Genomic DNA, 22,055 nt, shown 5'->3' on the forward strand with positions numbered 1-22,055 from the left:
CGTTCTGAAGAGTAATCTCTTTGTTAACTTGTACTGAACCAACTCCACTGATACGAACTGTAGATCATGTTGGCAGGTTCACTGCGTTTACAATAGAAGTGTCTATTGAAACGAACAGTGTGCTGTCATGACAAACGTGATTTGTGGCACCAGAATCAATCACCCATGTATCATTACATAGAGAGTGATTTGAAACGGTGAGAATACCAACAAAATTTAACGTAGAAGGTGAAAATGATATACCAGAAGCGTCAATGGCAGATTTATAAGTAGTTGCTTCACCAGAGTTTTTGAGGGATTGTGGTTGAAGCTGAGAACTGAATAGAGCAATGAAGCTTTGGATCTCATCTTTAGTCAGATTACCAACCAGATTGTCAAGATTTTTATTCTTAACTTCTGAGGTAGATGATACTGATACTAGAGCTGCTACAGGTTGAGATTTCAAAGTCTTGTCAAGAACCTTGCCTTTAGGAGCATAATTTGGTGGAAAACAATGCTTCTTGTAACATCTTTCAGCAATATGTCCAACTTTGTTGCAGAAGGAACATATCGGTCTTCCTTTGTTTGGCCCAGACTGAACATAACATATAGTTTGTGATTGCTCATTGAAAGGATTATTCTCGGAGACCTGAAAAGCAGCAGGAGGCACAACTGCAGAGAAACTCTTCTGACTATCATCTTGGTGCAGAATATTATAGACTTCAGCCAAACTTGGAAGAACTTTTTTCATAATGATCTGTCTTCGAAATATTGCATAGGACTCATTTAGACTAGCTAGGAACTTTACAATCTTAGCTCTCTCTGCCTTCAATTGCAGACGAGCCGCTTTACCACAGGTGCAGGATTCATCAGGTGCTTCGGTACTCTCCAAATTACTCCACAGAGTTTGTAAGGTTGTGTAGTAATCCGATAGAGACATTGTTCCCTGACGAAGGTCCTGTATCTCCTGAGTGAGATTAAAAGTCCTAGGTAAATTGGTCATATGAAACCTACTATGCAAATCTAGCCAAATATCGGTAGCATCACTCATCCGAAGAATACTACGATAAATCAGAGGCGAGACAGAGTTCAATAACCAGGATTTCACCATACTATTGCAACGAGACCAAAGCCTAAAATTAAGATCAGATTCAGCTGGACGAGGTAACGATCCATCCACGAAACCGATCTTATTCTTAGCATCAAGTGCAATACACAGCGCAGCGTTCCAGTCATCATAGTTTGTTCCATCTAGTCGAAGGGAGATGATTCGCAAACCTGGATGATCGGAGCAAATCAGGTAATGAAGAAGACTGAGAGCGTGTGTCTGAAAATGAAAGAGAGAGAGACTATGAAATTGGTTTTATCTGTATGTATTTTTGCTTTTAGTCGACTTGTTGCCAAGTTTATGGGATCAGTTCTGAAACTTTTCCAGTTTTCACGTATGATTCAATCAAGACTATTGATGTTATTGATTTTGGAAACATTAATCGTGGATCATGCATGCAAAAGTCCAGGATAAAGTATCAAAAAAGGAGAGGTGCATTTTCCTCCGATCGAGTGTAGCAAGAGAGTCATGGAGTGGATAGCCGAAGTGATTTGTCGCGGAGTTCGTGATGTTGAAAACGAAATGAATCGTGATGTAGATTACATGCCTAGCTAAGTATATGTATGTGAGCGACATATTAGTGTCTTTAAAGCTATTAACTGTAGGTCTTGAGGATCCTAAGTTTGTTGTTTCTCTCCCTTGTCTCAAAAATATGCATCTAGAAAACATGTCTTTAAAGCTTTTAAACGTAGGTCTTCAGGATCCCTAGTTTGTTGTTTCTCTCCCTTGTCTCAAAAACATGCATTTAGAAAACATGTCTTTAAAGCTTTTAAATGTAGGTCTTGAGGATCCCAAGTTTGTTGTTTCTCTACCTTGTCTCAAAAACATGCATCTAGAAACACATGTATTACGATGGTGATGGTATTTTTATTATGCAAAGACCCCTTTCATCCTCTACTGTTCTTGAAGACCTTACTATGGTATCTTATAAGATCTTGATTCACTGGAAGTATCTCCTAGTTTCTACTGCAATAGAACAGCTTGTAATTGTAATATAAAAGATTTGAATTTCAGAAGACCAGTGTTACACTATGATTTTGTGAGGACTGAATAAAGCTAAGACAGAAATGATTTGTTTGGAAATAAAGAAACATGCAAAGAAAGCAAACAACGATTTAAATTCGATTAAAACAAACACTAAACTAAGGTGAATCGCAGGAATTTCAGAGATAGAAATCGAATGACTATTCATGACATGATTTAAACACAAGTCTCGAGCTCAAACATGAATGCATATCGACCCACTCTCGTGATATCGATAACTTTGTCTAACAACCGAAATTTTAAATTGTCGTTTGAACCTAGATATCGCAGACAAGCATTAACAAGCAGGTTTGATTGTTCATGAATTGCCTTAGCATGAACTGTCGTTGGCTAAAGACAAACCACTCACCAAAGTTCTTTCTAGCAACCTATTACACTTTTGATGAATAGATTAACCTAAAATCGTAGATTGAGTGATCAATTCAACCTAATTGTTAAGTTCAACAATGGTGAAGAAAATCAGTGATAGCCCTTTTTGCATCCAATTCTCTTAACTTAGGAAACTCTATGAAAACCTTAATCTAGCTAAGAGATCTACTCAGACATGGCAAAAAGAACAAAAGCACAGAATGAAAAGGAATTCATGAAATAAACTCTGAGATAACGAGTGGGTTCAGAATTCTTCTCAAACGTAGCAGGAATTCTTCTCCCAAAAGCTTACAAGCAAAACTCTCTCGAATCTAGAAAAATGTAAAAGAAAGCGTTTGTATCATAAGTAGGCGGCTCTGGTCTTTTATTCTCTTTCACGCGACTTGGAGCTAGGTAAATTTGTTTCCTTATTTTTCTTCAAAGATTGGAGCAGGTGCTCCACGGAATGACGAAATCGGGAGCAGGTACTCCGCATAATATTTTTCCAACTGCATATGATTTTGGCCCCTTCTGCTCAGCTTCAGCTCCTTTTTTGCTCCAATGCCTTCCAGACACTCCAATCATCTGCTAAAGTCTTCTAATCACCTGAAATCACCTGAAAAAGACTTTAAAGAGTCCTAAAATGATTAGTAAAACGGGTTAGAGTCAAAATCTCCACTTATCAGATTTATTAAATTTTGATTTGATGCTGTTTTAATTAAGCTCAGATTATATTTTTTTTTGTGTGTTTTCGGGACATTCCAGGTTTCAAAGAAGCAAAAAAAAAAATCATCTTTAAAAAAGCATCTCTGTGTTAATCATCGACTCTTAAGTATGTTAAAATTAATAAAAAAAAAACTGATAATGAGGGAGGAAACCGGGTAAACTAGTGAATTATTTTCAGTAATCCTTCTATAACAAAGCAAGAGAGCTACAAGAAGCTACTTACATCCACAAAGCTTTCTCCCAGAAGCAGGTTCTACTCTATTGACATGCACCTAAGCATTATGTTTATGAATTTTGCATTTGACCATCTTACTCCTGTTTGGATTCTTTAAACATTTGGATTTGGATTTCGTTTTGATTGAGTTTCTCAATTGGAACTTCAAAAGGGCAAAAACCAACTGGCTTTAGTTCTCTTCCCGTTGAAGAATCATCATATATTCCCTGGTTGAAGTTTGAACGTACCCTATTGGGTTCAAAGGGTACATGAGAATCACAAGAAGCTAGCTAACTCGCCAAAGCCAGTGGGTGTGTAATACAATAACTCGTTCAATTTATATACATGATTAAATCTTAAAGTTTTTCCGATGTGGGATTATTTAATTATAGCCAACATTGTTGTACTAAGATATACCGTAAAACTCCACTAACTTATTTATTTTTAGGCCTTGTAGATTTTGTGGCTTTTTGGACCGAAACAAACCTCCCTGAAACTTTTTCTCCTTTTTACTCTGAGAAAATTAACAATTTCCCTTTTTATTTATCTGATCAGAAACACAATACAGAATAAGAAATTTCCTTTAATTTCCTTATCTGAGAAAACAATTTCCTTTTTGTTTAAGTTTCGTTTTCCTTTTTTCCACCACACTTCCTGTTTATATAAACTAAAGAGCACATACGCTTTGATTAAACCACCAAAAGCCAGATTGAGAACTTAGCTTTTTCATAGTCTCTCTCAATTCGATTATATTTCTCTACGATTCTTTTCTTAAATTCATCTTTGGTTCAGTGTTTTGCACGAAACGAAACATGGACTCGCAGATGGATCTCACCAATTGCTACCTCGTTCCTCAGACATTCAACTCCTTGGGATCAACACCGTCGTCTACTGATGCAATCATCATCATCGACGACGACGAGGACGAAACCCTAGAGCCGAAGACTAACCTAGATTCTCCGACATTTAACTCTTTGGTCACACTAGAGGAGGAGGAAACCCTAGAGCCGAAGAAGAAGAAGCAAAGATTAGGGTCTTGGTGGGACGACGTTAACGCTTTCGACAAACTAAGTTGCGTGGTCAAGGGGTTACAGAAGGCGAAGGAGGACAATGACGCTGATTCAAGAGTGGATTCTTGCTTCTCTTCTTCTACTGATCTTTACGAGACGAAGAAGAAGGACGATGAGATAATCTCATCATTATTAAGTCAACATGATAATTTCATTAATCGTATGGGATATGGACACGTGGCGCTTGGGGAGTTGGATGTTAGGGTTCAAGATCTCAAGAGTCTGCCATGGGAAGCGTGTGATCCGACACGGGAGATTAGGTCAGAGACCATGGATCCATGGCTTGGAGGCTACGTCAGAGACATCATGTCTCCTCTGGACTCTTGTTTTTCTTATTCTACTACTAATCTTCACGAGACAGAGACGACGAAGAAGGAGGAGGATGATGAGAGATTACTATCATCAATTCATCATCATGATAATTTCATTGATTTAAGCCAGGAGGACGAGACTGTCGGTGAGAATACTAGTAACAGTAATAAGGGCAATGGACACGTGACACTTGAGGATTTAGGTGTTTCGGTGGAAGATCTCAAGAGTCTGCCATGGGAAGCGTTTGATCCGAATTGGGAGATTAGGTCAGAGACCATGGATCCATGGCTTGGCGGCTACGTAAGCGACATGCTCTTTCCTCATGAGAATGAATTAGTTTAAGGAAGACCTCATCCGACGAAAAGTTTCTAGAAGTTTTAGAATCCTGTTAGCCTTTCATGCTTGATGATGTATTTACATGGTTGTACGCCATAAAGAAAGCAGATACGTACTTAACTGGAAGAAGGTTAATTGGGGATTGGAAAATATTGAAAAGTAGCACAAAATGTGAATTATCATTCTTAATACACATTTTTAGTCGATGTTTTTACTCTAATTCAATATACTTGCTGGTTATTGTTGAGACCACTTAATTTGGTTATGTTGTTTGCTCTCGATATCTATAGATCATCTAAGAGTTTTGAAGAAACTTTCCGAATACATATCTGGTGCTCCGTGTCCACTAGACTTAGCGTAAAACATATGGGATTCATGTTATAACGCTCAAAAAGATTTAAAACACATTTGAAGGATGGATAGAAAAAAGAAAACATTGATAATTCTTTATAGTCCTAAAATATGAATATTATGAAAACTATAAAACGATTATCAAATTACAATATTTACAATATGATATCCAAAATATCAAATAAGACATTTTATTGAAAAATCAATTCAAATACAAAAAAGTTATAACACTAAGCACAAAATAAAAATATTGGAGGAAAAATTCTAAAACCTAGAGAAAAAGGAGAATATGAAAAGCCCTGAACTTTGACTGACCTATTAGAAAGAAAATCGTCGAAGAATGGTACTTAAACCTGTATATACGGAAGTAAAACGGAAGTCAAAAGTCAAAATCTAACGTAAATCAGTTTTCTCTAGTGTGTAATTTTCTGTTGAGTCAAGCGTAGGAAAAAGGCTGGACCAAGGAAAAAGAAGGGGTTCACCATTGATATCTAAAAACACTCACAAGAATAAAGAAAGCTAGAGAAACATGGTAACATAATGGAAATTTCGTCAACTGATTTGATCTATCAAAGAATTGCAGTGAGTGTGTAACGGTGATCTCAGTATTCGATCCTGAAACACGGAATTCTAGAGTAATGATAGAAATAGAGGCAGTAGTATAACTCATGTTTGCTCTCTATCCCCACAAAGTACATAATATAAGTACATAATCATGAATACTTAATTTTTTTCAATATATCTCTTCCGTGCCCAAGCCTAGCAATACAAGACACATTTACTTTGACCTTGACTTGTCGTTAATACTATTGGTCACAAAACCATCCTCTGTTTCACGCTAATAATCTATAGTCACAGAGAGAACAAGACATCAATATATTATATCATATATCAAAGTTTCCCAAAGCTTAACGAGAAACAAAAATCAAGGAAAACCCAATTACAGTATGTCTTCATGCGCCGTTTTCATCTTCCTCTTCTTTTTCTCCTTTCTCACTAGCTTCAGAGTTTCTGCTCAAGATCCCTATTACAGACACCACATATGTCCGAATACCACAACTTTCTCCAGAAACAGTACTTACTTCACCAATCTCAGAACCCTTTTGTCCTGTCTCTCTTCCCGCAACGCATCCTACTCCACCGGATTTCAGAACGCCACCGCCGGACAAGCCCCGGACAGAGTCACCGGACTTTTCCTTTGCCGTGGTGACTTGTCGCTGGAAGTTTGCCGCACCTGCGTCGACTTTGCCGTTAACGACACCTTAAATTGGTGTCCGAATCAGAGAGAAGTCACACTGTATTACGATGAGTGTATGCTCCGATACTCTAACCGGAATATTCTCTCGACCCTGAGTGCTAATAGAGAATTTATCTGGATAAACAACCAGAATGTTACATCAAACCAAACAGGGTTCAGAGATTTGGTCTTGTCCACGATGAACCGAGCTTCCGCTGAAGCCGCGAGCAGTTCTAAAAAGTTCTCTACGGTAAAGTCCAATTGGACTGCGTTCCAGAGTGTGTACGGAATGGTTCAGTGCACTCCTGATCTGACGAGACAAGACTGCTGGACCTGTCTGCAACAAATCATCAATCATTTGCCCACTCACAAAATTGGGGGAAGACTTATAGTGCCGAGCTGTAACTCAAGATTCGAGCTTTACGCGTTCTACAACGAATCCGCCGTTGGAACACCACCACCGGCGGTTAACACTCCTCCGGTGTCAGCTCCTCCGCCATCTGGTCAGAGCTCTGTCTTCTTCCTCTGTTTCTCGTCTTCTTCCTCTGTTTCTCATTTTTCAGAACATAGCATTAATTTTTCCAAATTAACAATACCAATATAGAAAGTTTCTTCTTTTCGACAGATTTTGATTTGTTATCTTTCTACCTTTATCTGATCTGTGTTCTTCCTCTCTTTTTTGCTCCTATCTCTCGAAATTAGCATTAATTTTACCAAATTAACAATACCAATATAGAAAGTTTTGTCCTTTCGACAGATTTTGATTTGTTATCTTTCTACCTTTATCTGATATGTGTTCTTCCTCTGTTTTTTTCCCCTATCTCTCGAACTTAGCATTTCTAAGATAGAAAAGTTATGTTCTCTCGACAGAATTTTGATTTGTTATTCGTCTGCCATTGGTTAATTTTTGAAAAAACAGGAAAACGTGGGAATTCAACTGTGTTAGTGGTAGCCATTGTTGTGCCTGTTATAGTGGCTGTTTTGCTTGTCATAGCTGCTTATCGTTTCCTTGCAAATAGGGCAAAGAAGATTTACGGGACATCATCTGCATTCGATGGTATAGATTTCAAGTGATGAACAATCCTTAATTTTGATTTTTTGACTAATATCAGTGCTCAAATTCTTTTTCCTGCTTCTAAGACTATCATTGTGCACCAGGAGATGATATAACAACCGCAGACTCGCTGCAGCTAGATTATAGAAAAATTCAAACTGCAACAAATGATTTTGCAGAGAGTAATAAGATTGGTCAAGGTGGATTTGGTGAGGTTTACAAGGTAACTATTGTTCCTATACTGTCTTGAGCTATGTTTTTCTCTTGAAATTTTGTGCCAACACATTTTTTGATAAAAGGAGGATGCTGATGAAATTAACAGGGTACATTATTGGATGGGACTGAAGTTGCGGTGAAGAGACTGTCAAAATTATCAGGACAAGGTGATGCAGAGTTTAAGAACGAGGTTGTTCTGGTTGCAAAGCTACTACATAGAAATCTAGTAAGAATTCTCGGATTTTGTCTACAAGGAAAAGAAAGGGTACTCGTCTACGTCTATGTGCCCAACAAAAGCCTTGATTACTTCTTGTTTGGTGAGTTGCATGCATCTAATGCTTTGTTTAATACGTGGGGATATGTAACTTGTTAAAGCTAACTGTAATATACCACAGACCCTGCAAAGCAAGCTCAGCTGGACTGGACTCGACGATACAAGATTATTGGAGGAGTTGCTAGAGGGATTCTGTATCTCCATCAAGATTCACGACTCACAATCATACATCGTGACCTGAAAGCGAGTAACATTCTCTTGGATGCAGATATGAATCCTAAAATTGCAGATTTTGGAATGGCTAGGATCTTTGGATTGGACCAAACCCAGGAGAACACAAGCAGAATAGTTGGTACCTAGTACGTCTTCCTTTTAACTTCTTGTAAGTTAGAAGTTTGGTAAAGTTTCTTTTGCCAACATAGTTTAATTTTGTCGTAAGTTTCAGTGGTTACATGTCTCCCGAGTATGCAATGCATGGTCGGTACTCAATGAAATCTGATGTCTATAGCTTCGGAGTGTTAGTTCTTGAGATTATAAGCGGCAAGAAGAATAGCAGCTTCTACCAACCAGACGGTGCACATGACTTGGTCTCATATGTAAGTTTTTGAACCAATCAAGTTTATTCAAGTTCCATATTTACCTGACCATGGTTGTAAGTGTTGATTGATTATATTGATTAATATTCTAGGCGTGGAGGCTTTGGAGTAATGGGACACCGCTAGACCTCGTGGATCCAACTACTGTACATAATTGCCAAAGGAATGAAGTTGTTCGATGTGTCCATGTCGGTCTTTTGTGCGTTCAAGAAGATCCTGTAGATCGTCCGACCTTGTCAACCATTGTTCTGATGCTCACTAGTAATACTGTGACATTACCCATGCCTAGACAACCAGGTTATTCTTTTCAGAGTAGATCCAGAAGAGACCCGCTTGATACAGACCAATTTACAACGACCAAGTCTCTTGTAGGGTCTGTTGATGATGCCTCGATCACAGAAGTATATGCTCGTTAAAGATGAATATCTTTTTACCTTCATGCTTGATTCCTTAATTAGCAGGTGTTGAAAACGATTTGGAAACTTGTTTCGTTATAGCTGTTTGTATTGTAATTGTAGCCACAATCATATATGAAATGTATACTATTTACACGGTTCTTCTTGAAGGCATAACAGTGACTTGTTTCTCCGAATTAAACTTTACACAGTCATCAATAAGAAAATTTGAATCATGTTGAAGAGAGTAAAAAAACCTGTAAATGGGATTTTAATATTGCAGTTTTGCTATAAATCTTCACACCAAATACTGTACTTACAGAAGTAACCAAAGTATACGGCTTACCATAACACAATCACGGAGAAAGTTGTTGTTATTATCGATTACTTGCCATTCAAGCAACAAGACAGTTGTTGTTAAAGCTGGCTTGGCCATCACTATCTTAGAAGCAAGGAGACGGTAAGGAGGATATGATAAAGGACTCTTCTGCTTCATTTTTTTTCTCTCTAATACTAAAGTTATGTCTTATCTGCACATTTTCTGCTTAGCCATACCATGATTGAAGATCCTCTGAAAAAAATTATAGAGTGAGTTTTCTTTGCTGAATATTCCTCCATACTGAAAGTGACCCTCAAAAGGGTTTCATATTTTGACATAAAACAAGTGTCAAGCCTTGTTCAAAACAAAAATGATGAATATTCAATGAGGATATAACATCAGCTATTTTGGTATCATCAACAGAACAAGCAAAAGACTTGTTTTGTATATTGTCTCGGCTCTAAGCCCTGTAATTGGGTTCCATGATCAGCCATTTTCGGGTTCATTTCCGCATCTAAGAGAATGTTACTCGGTGTATGATATTGAGCCGTGAATCTTGATGGAAATAGAGGATTAATCGAGTGATCCCACCGATGATGTCGTGAATTTTCTTTTGATATTTGTGGTTTCAGCGATGATGTTGTGTCGCATAATGTGTGTGTAAGACGTCTATTGATTTACTCAGAAGTTCTGGTATTGTAAACCGTTCCTTGTGGATAGAGCCTACATGGTGAAGAAAACAAAGAGAAACAAGTTAGAGTAGCGTGTGAAGCAAGTTTCGTCAGCACATATTCCAATAGCTCTGAAGCGTCCTGGCTTGAAAATTAAACCAGCTATTGCGAACCGTGATAAGAAGCTTGAGACTATAGCTAACAATGAGAGCTCTGAGATAATTAGAATGTTCAGCACCGAGTGCAATGGTGATGCGGAAAACCCTACTCTTTGACCTTTATCATCCGAATCTCCGATCCATACTCGATGCGACTAACGAATGGATTCACGATGGGATAAATAACGGTGTTTATAAATGTGGTCTCGCTACAAATCAAGAAGCATACGATGAGGTAAAGATACTTTGCAATGTACTATCAGTTTACTAATTAGAAATTTAATCCAAGAAGTTTTTTTAATTTCTTTACAGGCAGTGAAGCCAGAGCCGAGCCGTGTCTGCGCTTGGGAAGAATCGAACCCAGACAAACTTCTAACCAAATATACTTTTACCTATTCACAAATCACTTGGACTAATTCAAATTCTGGAAAATTGGTTCCCAAAAAATTATTTAATTCTTCCGGCCCTGAAGCACATGCTTCATTAGCTGCTCAGGCATGGCTCTGAGTGAAGCAATTGTTTGATGCATTCGAAAAATGTGAAGAAATACTTGGAAAACAACAGTTTCTCTGTGGAAACATTTTGACTGAACCATATATCGGGTTATTTGTCACTCTCATAAGATTTCACGAGGTATTTTTAGCTTTGATTTTTATATGTTTTGGGTTTTATATCTACGGTTTGTTCAGTTTACCATATGTATTTTAGAAACTTGTGTAGCAGGCTTACGCGGTGATCTTCAAATGCGATAAAAGACTCCTAAGGGAGTATAATACGAGTCTCTTTAATTACATGAAAGATATCTTCCAAATAGTGGGATTGATCACTCATGAGTAGAACAGTGAAGATGGATCATACAAAGCAGAACTACTATGGAGGCTTTCCTTCTATAAACCCTCTTGGGATTATATAGCTCTTGGACTAAACATTGATTACTCTTTGCCTCATGACCGAGACAGATTCTCCACAGAAACAGCATGAAGACTCCATTGTATTGTGAAATTTGCCTTTTGTGTGTGTGTGTGTGTTTTCGCGTTTTAAGTCATGTTTGAGGTTTTACGTTAGGCACTGTGAAGCAAAATGTGAGTTATTCACGTAATCGTTTTAAGTCATGTTAGCGGTTTAAGTCATATTTGACCTTTATAGTCGTTTTTAAGCAAAAATATCGGTGCTTTATTTTCTTCTTTTGGATAAAATGATGCTTCATTTTCTTGATAATAAGTTTTGCCAAAATCAAGATTCTTCTATTTAACACAATCACTGATTACTATTGATTTGGAATGGATTACATCAACGGTTAAACAAAAAGAAAAAGGAACTAGCTAAAACTGGAAAAACCAACTTATATATTACTATTTGGGCATTTCTATGATATATACAACCACAAATCTTTTCTACCACCTACGTTTTTTCTTTGGTGACATAATTAGCGATAACAAGAAGGTATTTATCCTGACTTTGGAAGGTCTATTTTTTAATTACCAAAATCAAGTTATACAATAATAGAAAGAAAAATGTTGCAAAAAAATAACATTTTCCGTTTCTGTCGAGACGCTTACCATCTAAATCTAAATCGTAATGGTAAAGAAAGCATCAGCTTTGGCAATGAAACCACAGACAAGCGTCTACATGAACAAGAGTTTCCAACCCGAAGCAAGCTAGTGAACAAAGATCCACCTTTTAAAATATTGTGGAGTAAAGATGAATGGAAATTGCTCTCATTAGTGATTGATTTCACAGATAATATTAAATTTAGCTATCATAACAAAGATATGTTTGTATATATCTATTATAACACTAAACATGTTGGACATATTGGTGGCTCCATATATATGTTTGATTAAAAAACCATTATCGGCTATAAAAATACATAAGATTAATAGCACCATAAGAAACTACCCACACACTTTCATGCTTGATTTTGTTTTTTAAAAAAATCAGCAAAGGTCATTACAACGATAGCCACTGATTTTTTTAGATCAAATCTTTTAGCCCTGAAATTTAAAAAGATAGAAGAAAGAGAAATAACAAATTTTGTGTACTAATATTGAACATAAAATTTTTATCATTCGTAATACTTTACTAAACTATCAAATCCAATATATATGAAAATTGAATTGTCAAACTTATCTGACCAAAAAAATGTAAACCAGTAACTTTTATTTGTTAAAATACTTTTGTTCTTCACACATGTTAATAAACTCATATTTTTTTCATAAACAAGTTCATTCTACAACTAGCTGAAAATTGAAAAAGCTTTAAGTTCATTTCACAAACTTCTATTTTTAATACCACCATGGGATTAGCAAAGTTTTTATCACCAAAATATTTATTGAAGGACTGAAATCGAGTCCATGTAGCATCATATATTAATTATAATTATATAGTCTGCAATATCTGTTTTCATCTACCTCATCCCCTTGAACAAAAAAAAATGTATGCCATAAAAAAAGCCCCTAAATATAAATATAATATATCTTAAGAGTTTTGTTGTTTTTTTTTTTTAAATGTAAGGCATTTGCCCAAATTTTTATACCAACGTTTAAATATCTTATTAAACACACATATAATCAAAAAATTAGGTGCATTAAATATGAGATTTTGATCATTTGTCACGTTACAAAACTATTTAATCCAATAAATTTATGAAAAAATTGGTTCTCTAAAAAAATTATAAATTCAAATGCTCCAAACATATGTTTGATGAGTTAGGACAAGCTATGGCTCTACTCACTTAGGTAAAATTCGTTTCCCGTACATTATGATTTTTAAGCTACTATATAATTACTTATGATGAATAATATACTATCTTTTAGGTTTTGAAATCTATTTTATCATTCAGCTTTCAGGCTTTCATTTTTGAGAATATTTTTCTATATCTATAAAATCTATTAAAAAAAGAGTATTACCACTAAATGACCATGGATAATGTCAAAATTAGGTGACACTTTCTGACACCTTTTTCTACAGTGTTTTTAAATGAGAATTTACTCAACACTCCTTTCTTAATATCTATCTTTCTCTCTCTTTCTAATTTTCTTCTCTATAACAAATAAAAATTTATACCACCGAATGAACCATTACAAATTTTAAGATTAGAACAATCAACAAAACACAAAAAAAGAGTACCACAAGTCTCATCTTTTCACAAATCTCTTTAGTACATTCGTCTTCATGTGCTGTTAATGTCTCTAACAAAGTTATCATGTTAACTTTGCAATTATTATTCGTAAATATATTGTATAAATTGAAAGTTAACATAAATATTATCTTAACAAAGTTATCATTACAAAGTTAACACAAATAATATTCAGATTTACTATATATTAGCATGTTATAAGTATCAGATATTCTTGTTATCACGTTATAATTATCGGATATTATTGTTAGCACGTTACAAATATAGATATTATTGTTATCATGTTAACATATATAATTGTTATCATGTTAAATATGTTAACGAATAGTATATAACATATAATTATTGGTAACATGTTAATATAATAATTGTTAGCATGTTAACAACACGTTTTTGGTAATGAATAATTGTTTTTGAATCAGATGAACAGTAACTTAGATCAGATGATGTACAGTGTTATCATTTCATTCTATAAAAAAATCAGTTTGTAAACTAATGGCATTTTTGTAATTATTTAAACTAGGAAATGTGTTTTTTGAGATAAATTTGTTTTTTCTTTCCTATTTTACTAATTTTCAAATAAACTTTGTTATACACCTAATTTTGTAGACAAAAATGGTTATATACTACAATCACTCTTAAAAAAAGGTGTTAAAATAACGAGAAAAGAGAACAAGCTGTCAATAATAATATGCTACAAATATTGTATTTTAAGGTTTTATGATTTCTTGTGTTTTAAATATTGTTCTATAATACTTTCTAAGCGTCCGCGTTTAATCAAGTGATAGAGAAAAAACTTGTGTATACGCCGATTAGATAACTATAGATATGGTTCTGTCTTATATGTCAGATTTTTCCAAATAACGAGATAGTTTGATTGTTTTTTTTAAACAAATAACTAAACTTTGATTGGCAATCTGCGACATGACAGAATTGTGTTTTTAAATGTGATTACGCAGATATTTAGTAAATTAACAAAAAATTGTAGAGTAAAACAATAAATACAAAAAATACAGTTTGCATTTTATTTAAAAAGATATAAAAAATCTATTAAACAGAAAAATAAGTTTTATGTAGATTATTTGCAAAAAATTATTCTTCACTAGTTTTTATTTCAGAACTCTTGTTCTGTGATCTGTTCCTTATCTTTTTCACCGGTTCAACCATTTATAATCAAAACCGGTCCAAAAGCCTCATATTCTTGACCCGGTGCATGACGCACAAACGGTCCAAAAGTTTTCACGCTTTTCCCAGAACTGAGTTAACTCGTTAGGCGTGACAAAAGCAATGACGAGTGACAGGACAAAGTGCAAAAGTCGTTTTCTTCCTTCTTCTCTTTTCGCTAATTCTCCTCCACTATAAAAACACATCCATCGATCGATAGCAGCTTAGCATCGTCAATAAAAAGCTGACTTTTTTAAATCCCTTTATCGCCAAAAAAAAAAAATTTCAACAACAGCGACATTTCCTTTTATCTTCCGGATCTTGCCTCCAATCACAAAACATCATCGTGATCAGGTTTCTCCATTCTCCTGGCTTTCATGAATCATGGATCTTGGTAGAGTTATACTGAGTTTTGGGTTCGATCCGGATATTTCTTCAGTGGGGAAATCAACATTTGAAATCTCCCAAATAGGTTCGATTGCGACTGGTCTTAGGGTCTAATGATTTACTATAAAATTATGATTCATTTTTCTTTAGGGAAAATTGGGTTTGGTCATGTGAATTTTCACGAAGAGTTTTAAAAAGGAATCATCTTTTTGATTGTGTTTCATTATGTAGCAAGAAATGGCTAGGTCTGGGGTTGATGAGACATCAGAATCTGGAGCTTTTGTAAGAACGGCATCAACGTTCCGCAACTTTGTGTCTCAAGATCCTGATTCTCAGTTTCCAGCTGAATCAGGAAGATACCATCTTTACATATCCTATGCTTGTCCATGGGCTTGTAGATGTCTCTCTTACCTTAAGATCAAAGGTCTTGATGAAGCAATCAGCTTCTCGGTCAGTATTAATCAGTTTCAGTATCAAATTAGACTGTTAACTTTCTTGACTTAAGTTAAAGCATTGGTTTTTATTTGATTTTGATTAGTCGGTTCACACAATTTGGGGAAGAACCAAGGAAACTGATGATCATAGAGGATGGGTTTTCCCGGATTCAGATACTGAGCTCCCTGGAGCTGAGCCTGATTATCTAAATGGTGCCAAGACTGTGAGAGATCTCTATGAGATTGCTAGCCCCAATTATGAAGGGAAGTACACTGTTCCTGTAAGTTTTTTTTTATCTCTTGGTGACCTTTTCTTGTCTTAGACTCCTGTTGTGTTTCTTGAATTTTTCGGTTCTGCTTATGGCAGATTCTGTGGGATAAGAAGCTTAAGACTGTGGTTAACAACGAGAGTTCAGAGATAATTCGGATGTTCAACACCGAGTTCAATAGTATTGCAAAAAACCCGTCACTTGACCTTTATCCTTCTCATCTTAGAGACACAATCGACGAGACTAATGAATGGGTTTTCAACGGGATAAACAACGGTGTTTATAGATGTGGGTTTGCTAGGAAACAAGAACCTTACGATGAGGTACAAGATCCTCAATGTTTATTCCTATACAACGGAAAAAGAACCAGAATAGCTAATTGATTCTGAAAGTTGGTTCTTTCTCTCTGCAGGCAGTGAACCAGTTGTATGAAGCAGTAGATAGATGTGAGGCAATACTCGGGAAACAAAGATACATCTGCGGAAACACTTTCACTGAAGCAGATATCCGACTATTCGTCACTCTCATAAGATTTGATGAGGTATTTTGAATCGACATTTCTTCTTTTGTTTCCAATACATAAAAAGCTCATCAGATTCTTGACATTATCTTCTTCTTTTCTTTGCGTTGCAGGTTTACGCGGTTCACTTCAAATGCAACAAGAGACTCTTAAGGGAGTATCCGAATATCTTCAACTACATAAAAGATATCTACCAAATCAATGGAATGAGTAGCACTGTGAAAATGGATCACATTAAGCAACATTACTACGGAAGCCACCCTACGATAAACCCGTTTGGGATCATTCCGCAGGGGCCGAATATTGACTACTCTTCGCCTCACGACCGCGACAGATTCTCCTCGTAAAATACCAAAAACATCAAAGGTCTATGTTTTATCACCTGTCCTAAAAGCAACAGTCTTTTTTTTTCTGTTTCTGTTTGAAAGTCAATACTTGTGTGTGTTTGTGTGTGTAAATGTTGCAAGTCATGGTGTGTTCTACATTTTGCTAAGTGATTGTATGTTTTGAGATTAATCTATATTTTGAAACACTTTGAAACGCTTTTGTTAAAGTCTTCGTTGGTCAAAGATGACAACGAGAAAGAGAGAGTGTGAATATGAATGCACACTTAGTGACGCCTAAGTGTGATCACACCATTTTGAAGATAAGTTGTACGAAAAGAAACATTATTGAATCTCTTTTGAATCTTTCATCCATTTCTTGATTTGCTAGTGTGGACAAATGGCTTCTTTCAGGAATTATAAATGAAATCTACAAGTATCTACTTTCTTTGATGAAAAACAAAAATCTGGTTTTTGTTAGAGAGCCAGAAGTTAAGAAAGGTTTAATGACTTAATGAGTTAATCATCTTGAAATTCGGTGAATTTATCGATTCGGTGTTCTTCTTGAAAGCAGTCAATAGTCATTTTATAGCCATTTTAAAAAAATTTAAATTCAACTAAAATATACATAATTGATAAAAAACTATAAAAATAAACAGAAAGTAAAAATATATAATGGCAAACAAAAAGAGTCGCACTTGTCGACAAAAAAAAAAAAAAGAGTCGCACTTTCCTTCAATTTTGTTTTGAGATAAAAAAAAAGAAAGTCTTCGTCTTCCACTCTCAAGCCAAACGGAGTTCTTTCTTGGGTCCTCTCTATTATTACACTTCTTCCCAAATCCGTTTGTATTCGATCATCGCGAAGCATGAGAAAGCTCTAACACTACTGATCGGTTAGTATTTCTCTCTCTGTATCGAAGATAACCCGAAATCCGTAATATCCCTTTGGATTTTGCTTAATTGCTCTCGTTTGCTTCTCTCGAAGCTTTTTCATGTAACCTTTTCTGGGCTTATAATGATTTTCACTCTAGCTCATGATTTCCAAACAAAGCTTTAACCTTTTTAGATGGGGTAAAATTTCATTGATGAGAAAAGCTTGGTTGTGTTCTTAAATTCGATTTCTTCATTTTATGTTTGGTCCGGAGTGATGTGATGAGCTGTGTTCTTGTTCATTTCTATTAAATTTTGAGTCTTTTTAACTAATGTACATGATTCAATTTAGCAGCAGAGGTTAAAAAATGGAAGGTAAAAGATTGGATCTTAGATTTCATCACTCTACATCATCACAATCCGTGGAATCTGCATTTGATTTGGATAAAAACGGCTGCAATCATTTCAAAACGGCGTCTTCACCGCCGCTTCAACCGTTTCCATCTGGCGGTCAGCATCCTGAAACCAGTGCTGCTGCTGCTTACTTCTCTTGGCCTACTTCAAGTCGATTAAACGATTCAGCTGAAGACAGAGCAAACTACTTCGCAAACCTTCAGAAAGGTGTTTTGCCTGAAACTTTCGATGGTTTGCCTACGGGGAAGAAAGCTACTACATTGCTTGAGTTGATGATGATCAGAGCGTTTCATAGTAAGAATCTACGGAGGTTTAGCCTCGGCACAGCTATTGGTTTTCGGATCCGGCGAGGTGTTTTGACAAATATTGCGGCTATTCTTGTCTTTGTTGCTCGGAAAGTTCACAAGCAATGGCTTAATCCTCTTCAGTGTTTACCTACAGCCTTGGAGGTGAGTCATCATCTCTTGCTTATGATTCTTTGTGGGTCTTATCTTTACTTTTTGTAATCATAAAGTATCTTACTTTGACAGGGTCCTGGAGGAGTGTGGTGTGACGTAGATGTTGTTGAGTTTCAATATTATGGTGCACCTGCGCAAACGCCTAAAGAGCAGGTGTATACAGAGCTTGTTGATGATCTGAGAGGCAGTGGTTCGTCTATCGGATCTGGTTCACAGGTAATTTATGTACTAAACTTGCTTTCATGTCTGCATTTATTCAACATTTTTATTACAGAACATTATCCAGAGATACCTGTCTTCTTGTAGGTGGCTAGCCAAGAGACATATGGAACCTTGGGTGCTATTGTAAAGAGTAAAACCGGCATCAGACAAGTTGGTTTCCTAACAAACCGCCATGTTGCAGTTGATTTAGACTACCCAAGCCAGAAAATGTTTCATCCATTGCCACCTAGCCTCGGACCAGGAGTCTACTTAGGTGCAGTGGAAAGAGCAACTTCATTCATTACCGATGACCTTTGGTATGGCATTTTCGCTGGAACTAACCCAGGTAGTCCGGTAACAAAGCATATAATAACTTTGGTGTTGTAGTCTAATGGCGTAGCACATTCTCATTGCTGTTTATTTATTTTTTTCATTTTCTGCAGAAACATTTGTTCGAGCTGATGGAGCCTTTATTCCATTCGCTGAGGACTTTAATATGAACAATGTAACCACAACTGTCAAAGGCATTGGTGAGATCGGTGATATCCATGTTACTGATCTTCAGTCTCCAGTGAACAGTCTAATAGGAAGAAGAGTTGTCAAAGTTGGAAGAAGCTCTGGTTTGACCACCGGGACCATAATGGCTTACGCGTTGGAATACAATGACGAGAAAGGGATTTGTTTCCTCACTGATTTTCTTGTTGTTGGTGAAAACCAACAGACGTTTGATCTCGAGGGTGATAGTGGGAGCCTTATACTGTTGGCAGCTGGAGATGATGAGAAGAATGAGAAGCCACGTCCTGTTGGAATCATTTGGGGAGGAACAGCTAACCGGGGACGGTTAAAGCTAAAAGTTGGGGAACAACCAGAGAATTGGACAAGTGGTGTTGATCTTGGCAGAGTTCTTAACCTTCTTGAGCTTGATCTCATCACTTCCAATGAAGGCCTTCAAGGTCTGTGTGATCTCTTCACGTTCTTTCTTTCATGACTTTTTGTATACACTGCTTAGTTCAATGTCTCTTTTGCTTAGTGCAGCCGCGGTGCAAGAACAGAGAAACGGTATTATGTGTGCAGGAGTTGATTCCATGATCGTGGAATCATCCCCGAGTGAGTGCAAGTTTTCCAGGTGTAAAACAGGTGAGAACTTTGAGCCAATTAACTTGAATGTCCAGCAAGTTCTTAGAGAAGAAGACAACTCGAACATTCAACCAGAGTTCCAAATAGAGGACGTGTTAGAATCAGCGGCCGTGGTTGAAGAACATCAGTTCATTCCAAGTTCAAGCAACAACAGATCTCCACCCCATCAGAAAACTATTGGAACAGAGAAACTCGAATCCAAGAACCTGTCTTCTCTTAAGACTAGTGGCTCGGGTGATGAGATTAACTTTTCGTTGCAGTTAGGTGAATCAGATGCAAAGAAAAGAAAGCGGAGTGACTCATCGGATGGTTCTCAAGAACCATAAAAGAGTCAAGATGCTTGCTCTCTCACAGTTTCACTCATGAGACAGTAACAACATCACTATTCTTTTTCCACTGCATTTTTCTCCAGTGGAAAATTATTGAGAATAGCAGCATATATGTAATGGCTAATGTCAAAGGATAGTCAAAAGTTAAGACAGATATGTGTTGGTGGATTATGGACACCTATGATTTTGTTGTACCTCAGGAACATCTTGGAGCATTATCAATGAAGCCTTCCAAATCTCATAATATTTAACAGCATACATTGAGCTTTAGACATAATGTGACATCAAACTAATGCTGCAAACTCGAACTCAACCAACCAAATTGAACTGTACTAATCTTTGTTGCTACTTGCTAGTCTGTAGATACATTTGGCCAACCTTGGTCAGCCTGAAACTTCACAAATTCAGCCAGAAGCTTGATTTCTTCGTCCTGTAACCGCGGTCCAAAAGTACATTGTCCTCTCGGCGTGCATTTCTCCCCAAATCCCTGAAGTAAATCATCAGACATTTACCTTATCAGATAATATAGTCAAGTGGAAGTGAATTATCATTTTATATAAGGAAGCTCTTGAAGGAGATCTCACTGGCATTCTTCCCTTTCCGTAGTATGTAACACGATATATCTCCTCTTCGGTATCAACTCCATTTCTGTATTAAAAAAAGCCATTGTGAATCTTAACTACTAATCTGATAAATGCACACAAGACACGGCTCTTTGAGCGTAGAGCATTGGTTATTTTACCTCTGGAGGTCGCTAGTGAAAAGCGTTGCGCCCTGGAAAGAGAAGAATATGAGCTTATTTACTCCTAGAGAAATGAAAGATTACACAAGAAGCTCTACTGAAAAATGTTATAATGTTAAACTCACTGGTTGAATAATGTTTCCACCTGTATCATGACACCCAATACAAGCTCTATTAAACAAAGTTGCTCCTCTTTGTATATCCAAAGTTTGCCCAAGAGATTCTACACCACACAAGACCCACAAAAGCAAGAAACTTTCATGAATAACATTCAAGGCTTTTCATTCTCTTATGTTCCTATTCCAGTTTGCTTGCTCAACGATACATTGACTACACTGATTTAGTCAGAATCCGGATTCAGAGTAAGATTTCAGATTCCATATCACCTAGTTTCAACAAGAAACTTTCTTGAATGAAACAACAAATCAGACACAAACAGAGACTGATAATAAACCATTGAGTGAGCATACAAATGCCTTGAGAGAAGAATTGTTCTGCAATGTCTCAACCAAAATGAAATAATAAACTCTGAATCTGGAAGCTTTGAGTTACCTGGAGGGTAACAAATCGGCGACACCGCGAGTAGAACCGCCGTGAGAGGCGGAGCTAACTTCTTTATCAGAAATTCAAAATCTTTGTGGTGTACAGGAACTGGAAATTTCCATTCTTTTTGTCCTCCATTGCCCTTTCCAGGAATACGTATGTATAAAATCTCATCGTCATGTATTAAAAACCCATATCTACCAAAATGTAAAGAGAAAGAGAGAGAAGTATAGGGAGCGAGAGAACCTTGTTAGGGGAACAAAGTAGGTTGCAGCTACGAGCAGAGGCACAAGGGAGAAGAAGACTCATCTCGATGGATGACGTTGGAATTGGCGTCTCACATTCTTTCTTTTCTTTTTCCTTTTTTCTTATTTTTTGTTTCTTGACGTTTTAACTTTTAACCGATTACCGGTTTGATCTTGAGAAAAACCATTTTTACTTTTCCTACATCAGCATTTCACAGAGGTTAACAAGTGTCTATTCTAAAAATAAATTTAATAACATTTATTCTAATTTTCAATTTATTAAGTATAAATTTCATCTAAAAAATTACAATAGTTCTTTTTTTAAAAAACATCTATATTTTCAATTATATTTTTTCATCTTCTTCGTCTTTTCAACTTTTCATTTGAAAAAATATATAAATTTAGGGTTTAAAAATGTTGTTTATAATTTTAATTTCGAATTTCTGCTAGAAAAATTCTATCTCACTAAAAA

The 22,055-nt window shown here is 36.3% G+C and overlaps 4 protein-coding genes and 1 pseudogene across 8 annotated transcripts; 4 read left to right on the forward strand and 1 right to left on the reverse strand.

The window, feature by feature from the left end:
• The first annotated feature begins 6,423 nt into the window (after positions 1-6,423).
• Positions 6,424-9,404, forward strand: LOC18016192 (cysteine-rich receptor-like protein kinase 10). 3 transcript variants are annotated; one of them, XM_024155207.1, is made up of 7 exons: positions 6,424-7,268; positions 7,637-7,782; positions 7,884-8,002; positions 8,102-8,312; positions 8,391-8,628; positions 8,715-8,865; positions 8,958-9,404. In XM_024155207.1, the coding sequence occupies exons 1-7, from the start codon at positions 6,436-6,438 to the stop codon at positions 9,279-9,281; spliced, it is 2,022 nt and encodes a 673-aa protein (XP_024010975.1). In that variant the 5' UTR covers positions 6,424-6,435; the 3' UTR covers positions 9,282-9,404. The 3 variants fall into 3 exon arrangements, with proteins under 3 accessions (XP_024010975.1, XP_024010974.1, XP_006398146.1); XM_006398083.2 differs by having other exon boundaries at positions 6,436-7,228; positions 7,645-7,782; XM_024155206.1 differs by lacking the exons at positions 8,102-8,312; positions 8,391-8,628; positions 8,715-8,865; positions 8,958-9,404 and having other exon boundaries at positions 6,424-7,228; positions 7,745-7,782; positions 7,884-8,003.
• An 827-nt stretch (positions 9,405-10,231) lies between these two features.
• LOC18016193 lies at positions 10,232-11,389 on the forward strand (annotated as a pseudogene).
• Positions 11,390-14,934: 3,545 nt separating this feature from the next.
• On the forward strand, positions 14,935-16,854 carry LOC18016194 (glutathionyl-hydroquinone reductase YqjG). Of its 2 annotated transcripts, XM_006398085.2 has the most exons (6): positions 14,935-15,065; positions 15,330-15,548; positions 15,637-15,813; positions 15,900-16,124; positions 16,214-16,342; positions 16,435-16,854. In XM_006398085.2, exons 2-6 carry the CDS (start codon positions 15,336-15,338, stop codon positions 16,666-16,668), a joined length of 978 nt encoding a protein of 325 aa, XP_006398148.1. In that variant the 5' UTR covers positions 14,935-15,065; positions 15,330-15,335; the 3' UTR covers positions 16,669-16,854. The 2 variants fall into 2 exon arrangements, with proteins under 2 accessions (XP_006398148.1, XP_024011004.1); XM_024155236.1 differs by lacking the exon at positions 14,935-15,065 and having other exon boundaries at positions 15,249-15,548.
• A 545-nt stretch (positions 16,855-17,399) lies between these two features.
• LOC18016195 lies at positions 17,400-20,299 on the forward strand. The gene is made up of 6 exons (XM_006398086.2): positions 17,400-17,537; positions 17,870-18,377; positions 18,459-18,602; positions 18,693-18,933; positions 19,031-19,540; positions 19,623-20,299. Exons 2-6 carry the CDS (start codon positions 17,883-17,885, stop codon positions 20,048-20,050), a joined length of 1,818 nt encoding a protein of 605 aa, XP_006398149.1. The 5' UTR covers positions 17,400-17,537; positions 17,870-17,882; the 3' UTR covers positions 20,051-20,299.
• LOC18016196 (cytochrome c6, chloroplastic) lies at positions 20,246-21,677 on the reverse strand. 2 transcript variants are annotated; one of them, XM_024155242.1, is made up of 6 exons: positions 21,585-21,677; positions 21,348-21,480; positions 20,941-21,018; positions 20,796-20,859; positions 20,638-20,701; positions 20,246-20,540 (listed from the first exon to the last, which is right to left on the reverse strand). In XM_024155242.1, the coding sequence occupies exons 1-6, from the start codon at positions 21,645-21,647 to the stop codon at positions 20,406-20,408; spliced, it is 537 nt and encodes a 178-aa protein (XP_024011010.1). In that variant the 5' UTR covers positions 21,648-21,677; the 3' UTR covers positions 20,246-20,405. The 2 variants fall into 2 exon arrangements, with proteins under 2 accessions (XP_024011010.1, XP_006398150.1); XM_006398087.2 differs by having other exon boundaries at positions 20,796-20,827; positions 20,921-21,018.
• Positions 21,678-22,055: the final 378 nt, after the last annotated feature.

The sequence above is a fragment of the Eutrema salsugineum genome, unplaced genomic scaffold (assembly GCF_000478725.1).
Source record: "Eutrema salsugineum unplaced genomic scaffold, Eutsalg1_0 scaffold_20, whole genome shotgun sequence".
Classification (NCBI taxonomy): Eukaryota; Viridiplantae; Streptophyta; class Magnoliopsida; order Brassicales; family Brassicaceae; genus Eutrema; species Eutrema salsugineum.

Bases quoted from the DNA above. Each gene is read 5' to 3' on its own strand.
- LOC18016196 (XM_024155242.1), bottom strand. From the start codon at position 21,647: ATGAGTCTTCTTCTCCCTTGTGCCTCTGCTCGTAGCTGCAACCTACTT. The intron at 20,702-20,795 runs GTAAAATAACCA...TTTTTAATACAG, and splicing joins TTCACTAGCGACCTCCAGAG to AAATGGAGTTGATACCGAAG. The intron at 20,541-20,637 runs GTGAGATCTCCT...GATTTACTTCAG, and splicing joins ACGGAAAGGGAAGAATGCCA to GGATTTGGGGAGAAATGCAC.
- LOC18016192 (XM_024155207.1), top strand. From the start codon at position 6,436: ATGTCTTCATGCGCCGTTTTCATCTTCCTCTTCTTTTTCTCCTTTCTC. The intron at 8,003-8,101 runs GTAACTATTGTT...TGAAATTAACAG, and splicing joins GATTTGGTGAGGTTTACAAG to GGTACATTATTGGATGGGAC. The intron at 8,866-8,957 runs GTAAGTTTTTGA...TTAATATTCTAG, and splicing joins CACATGACTTGGTCTCATAT to GCGTGGAGGCTTTGGAGTAA.
- LOC18016194 (XM_006398085.2), top strand. From the start codon at position 15,336: ATGGCTAGGTCTGGGGTTGATGAGACATCAGAATCTGGAGCTTTTGTA. The intron at 16,125-16,213 runs GTACAAGATCCT...TTCTCTCTGCAG, and splicing joins AACAAGAACCTTACGATGAG to GCAGTGAACCAGTTGTATGA. The intron at 16,343-16,434 runs GTATTTTGAATC...TTTGCGTTGCAG, and splicing joins CTCTCATAAGATTTGATGAG to GTTTACGCGGTTCACTTCAA.
- LOC18016195 (XM_006398086.2), top strand. From the start codon at position 17,883: ATGGAAGGTAAAAGATTGGATCTTAGATTTCATCACTCTACATCATCA. The intron at 18,603-18,692 runs GTAATTTATGTA...GTCTTCTTGTAG, and splicing joins CTATCGGATCTGGTTCACAG to GTGGCTAGCCAAGAGACATA. The intron at 18,934-19,030 runs GTAGTCCGGTAA...CATTTTCTGCAG, and splicing joins TTTCGCTGGAACTAACCCAG to AAACATTTGTTCGAGCTGAT.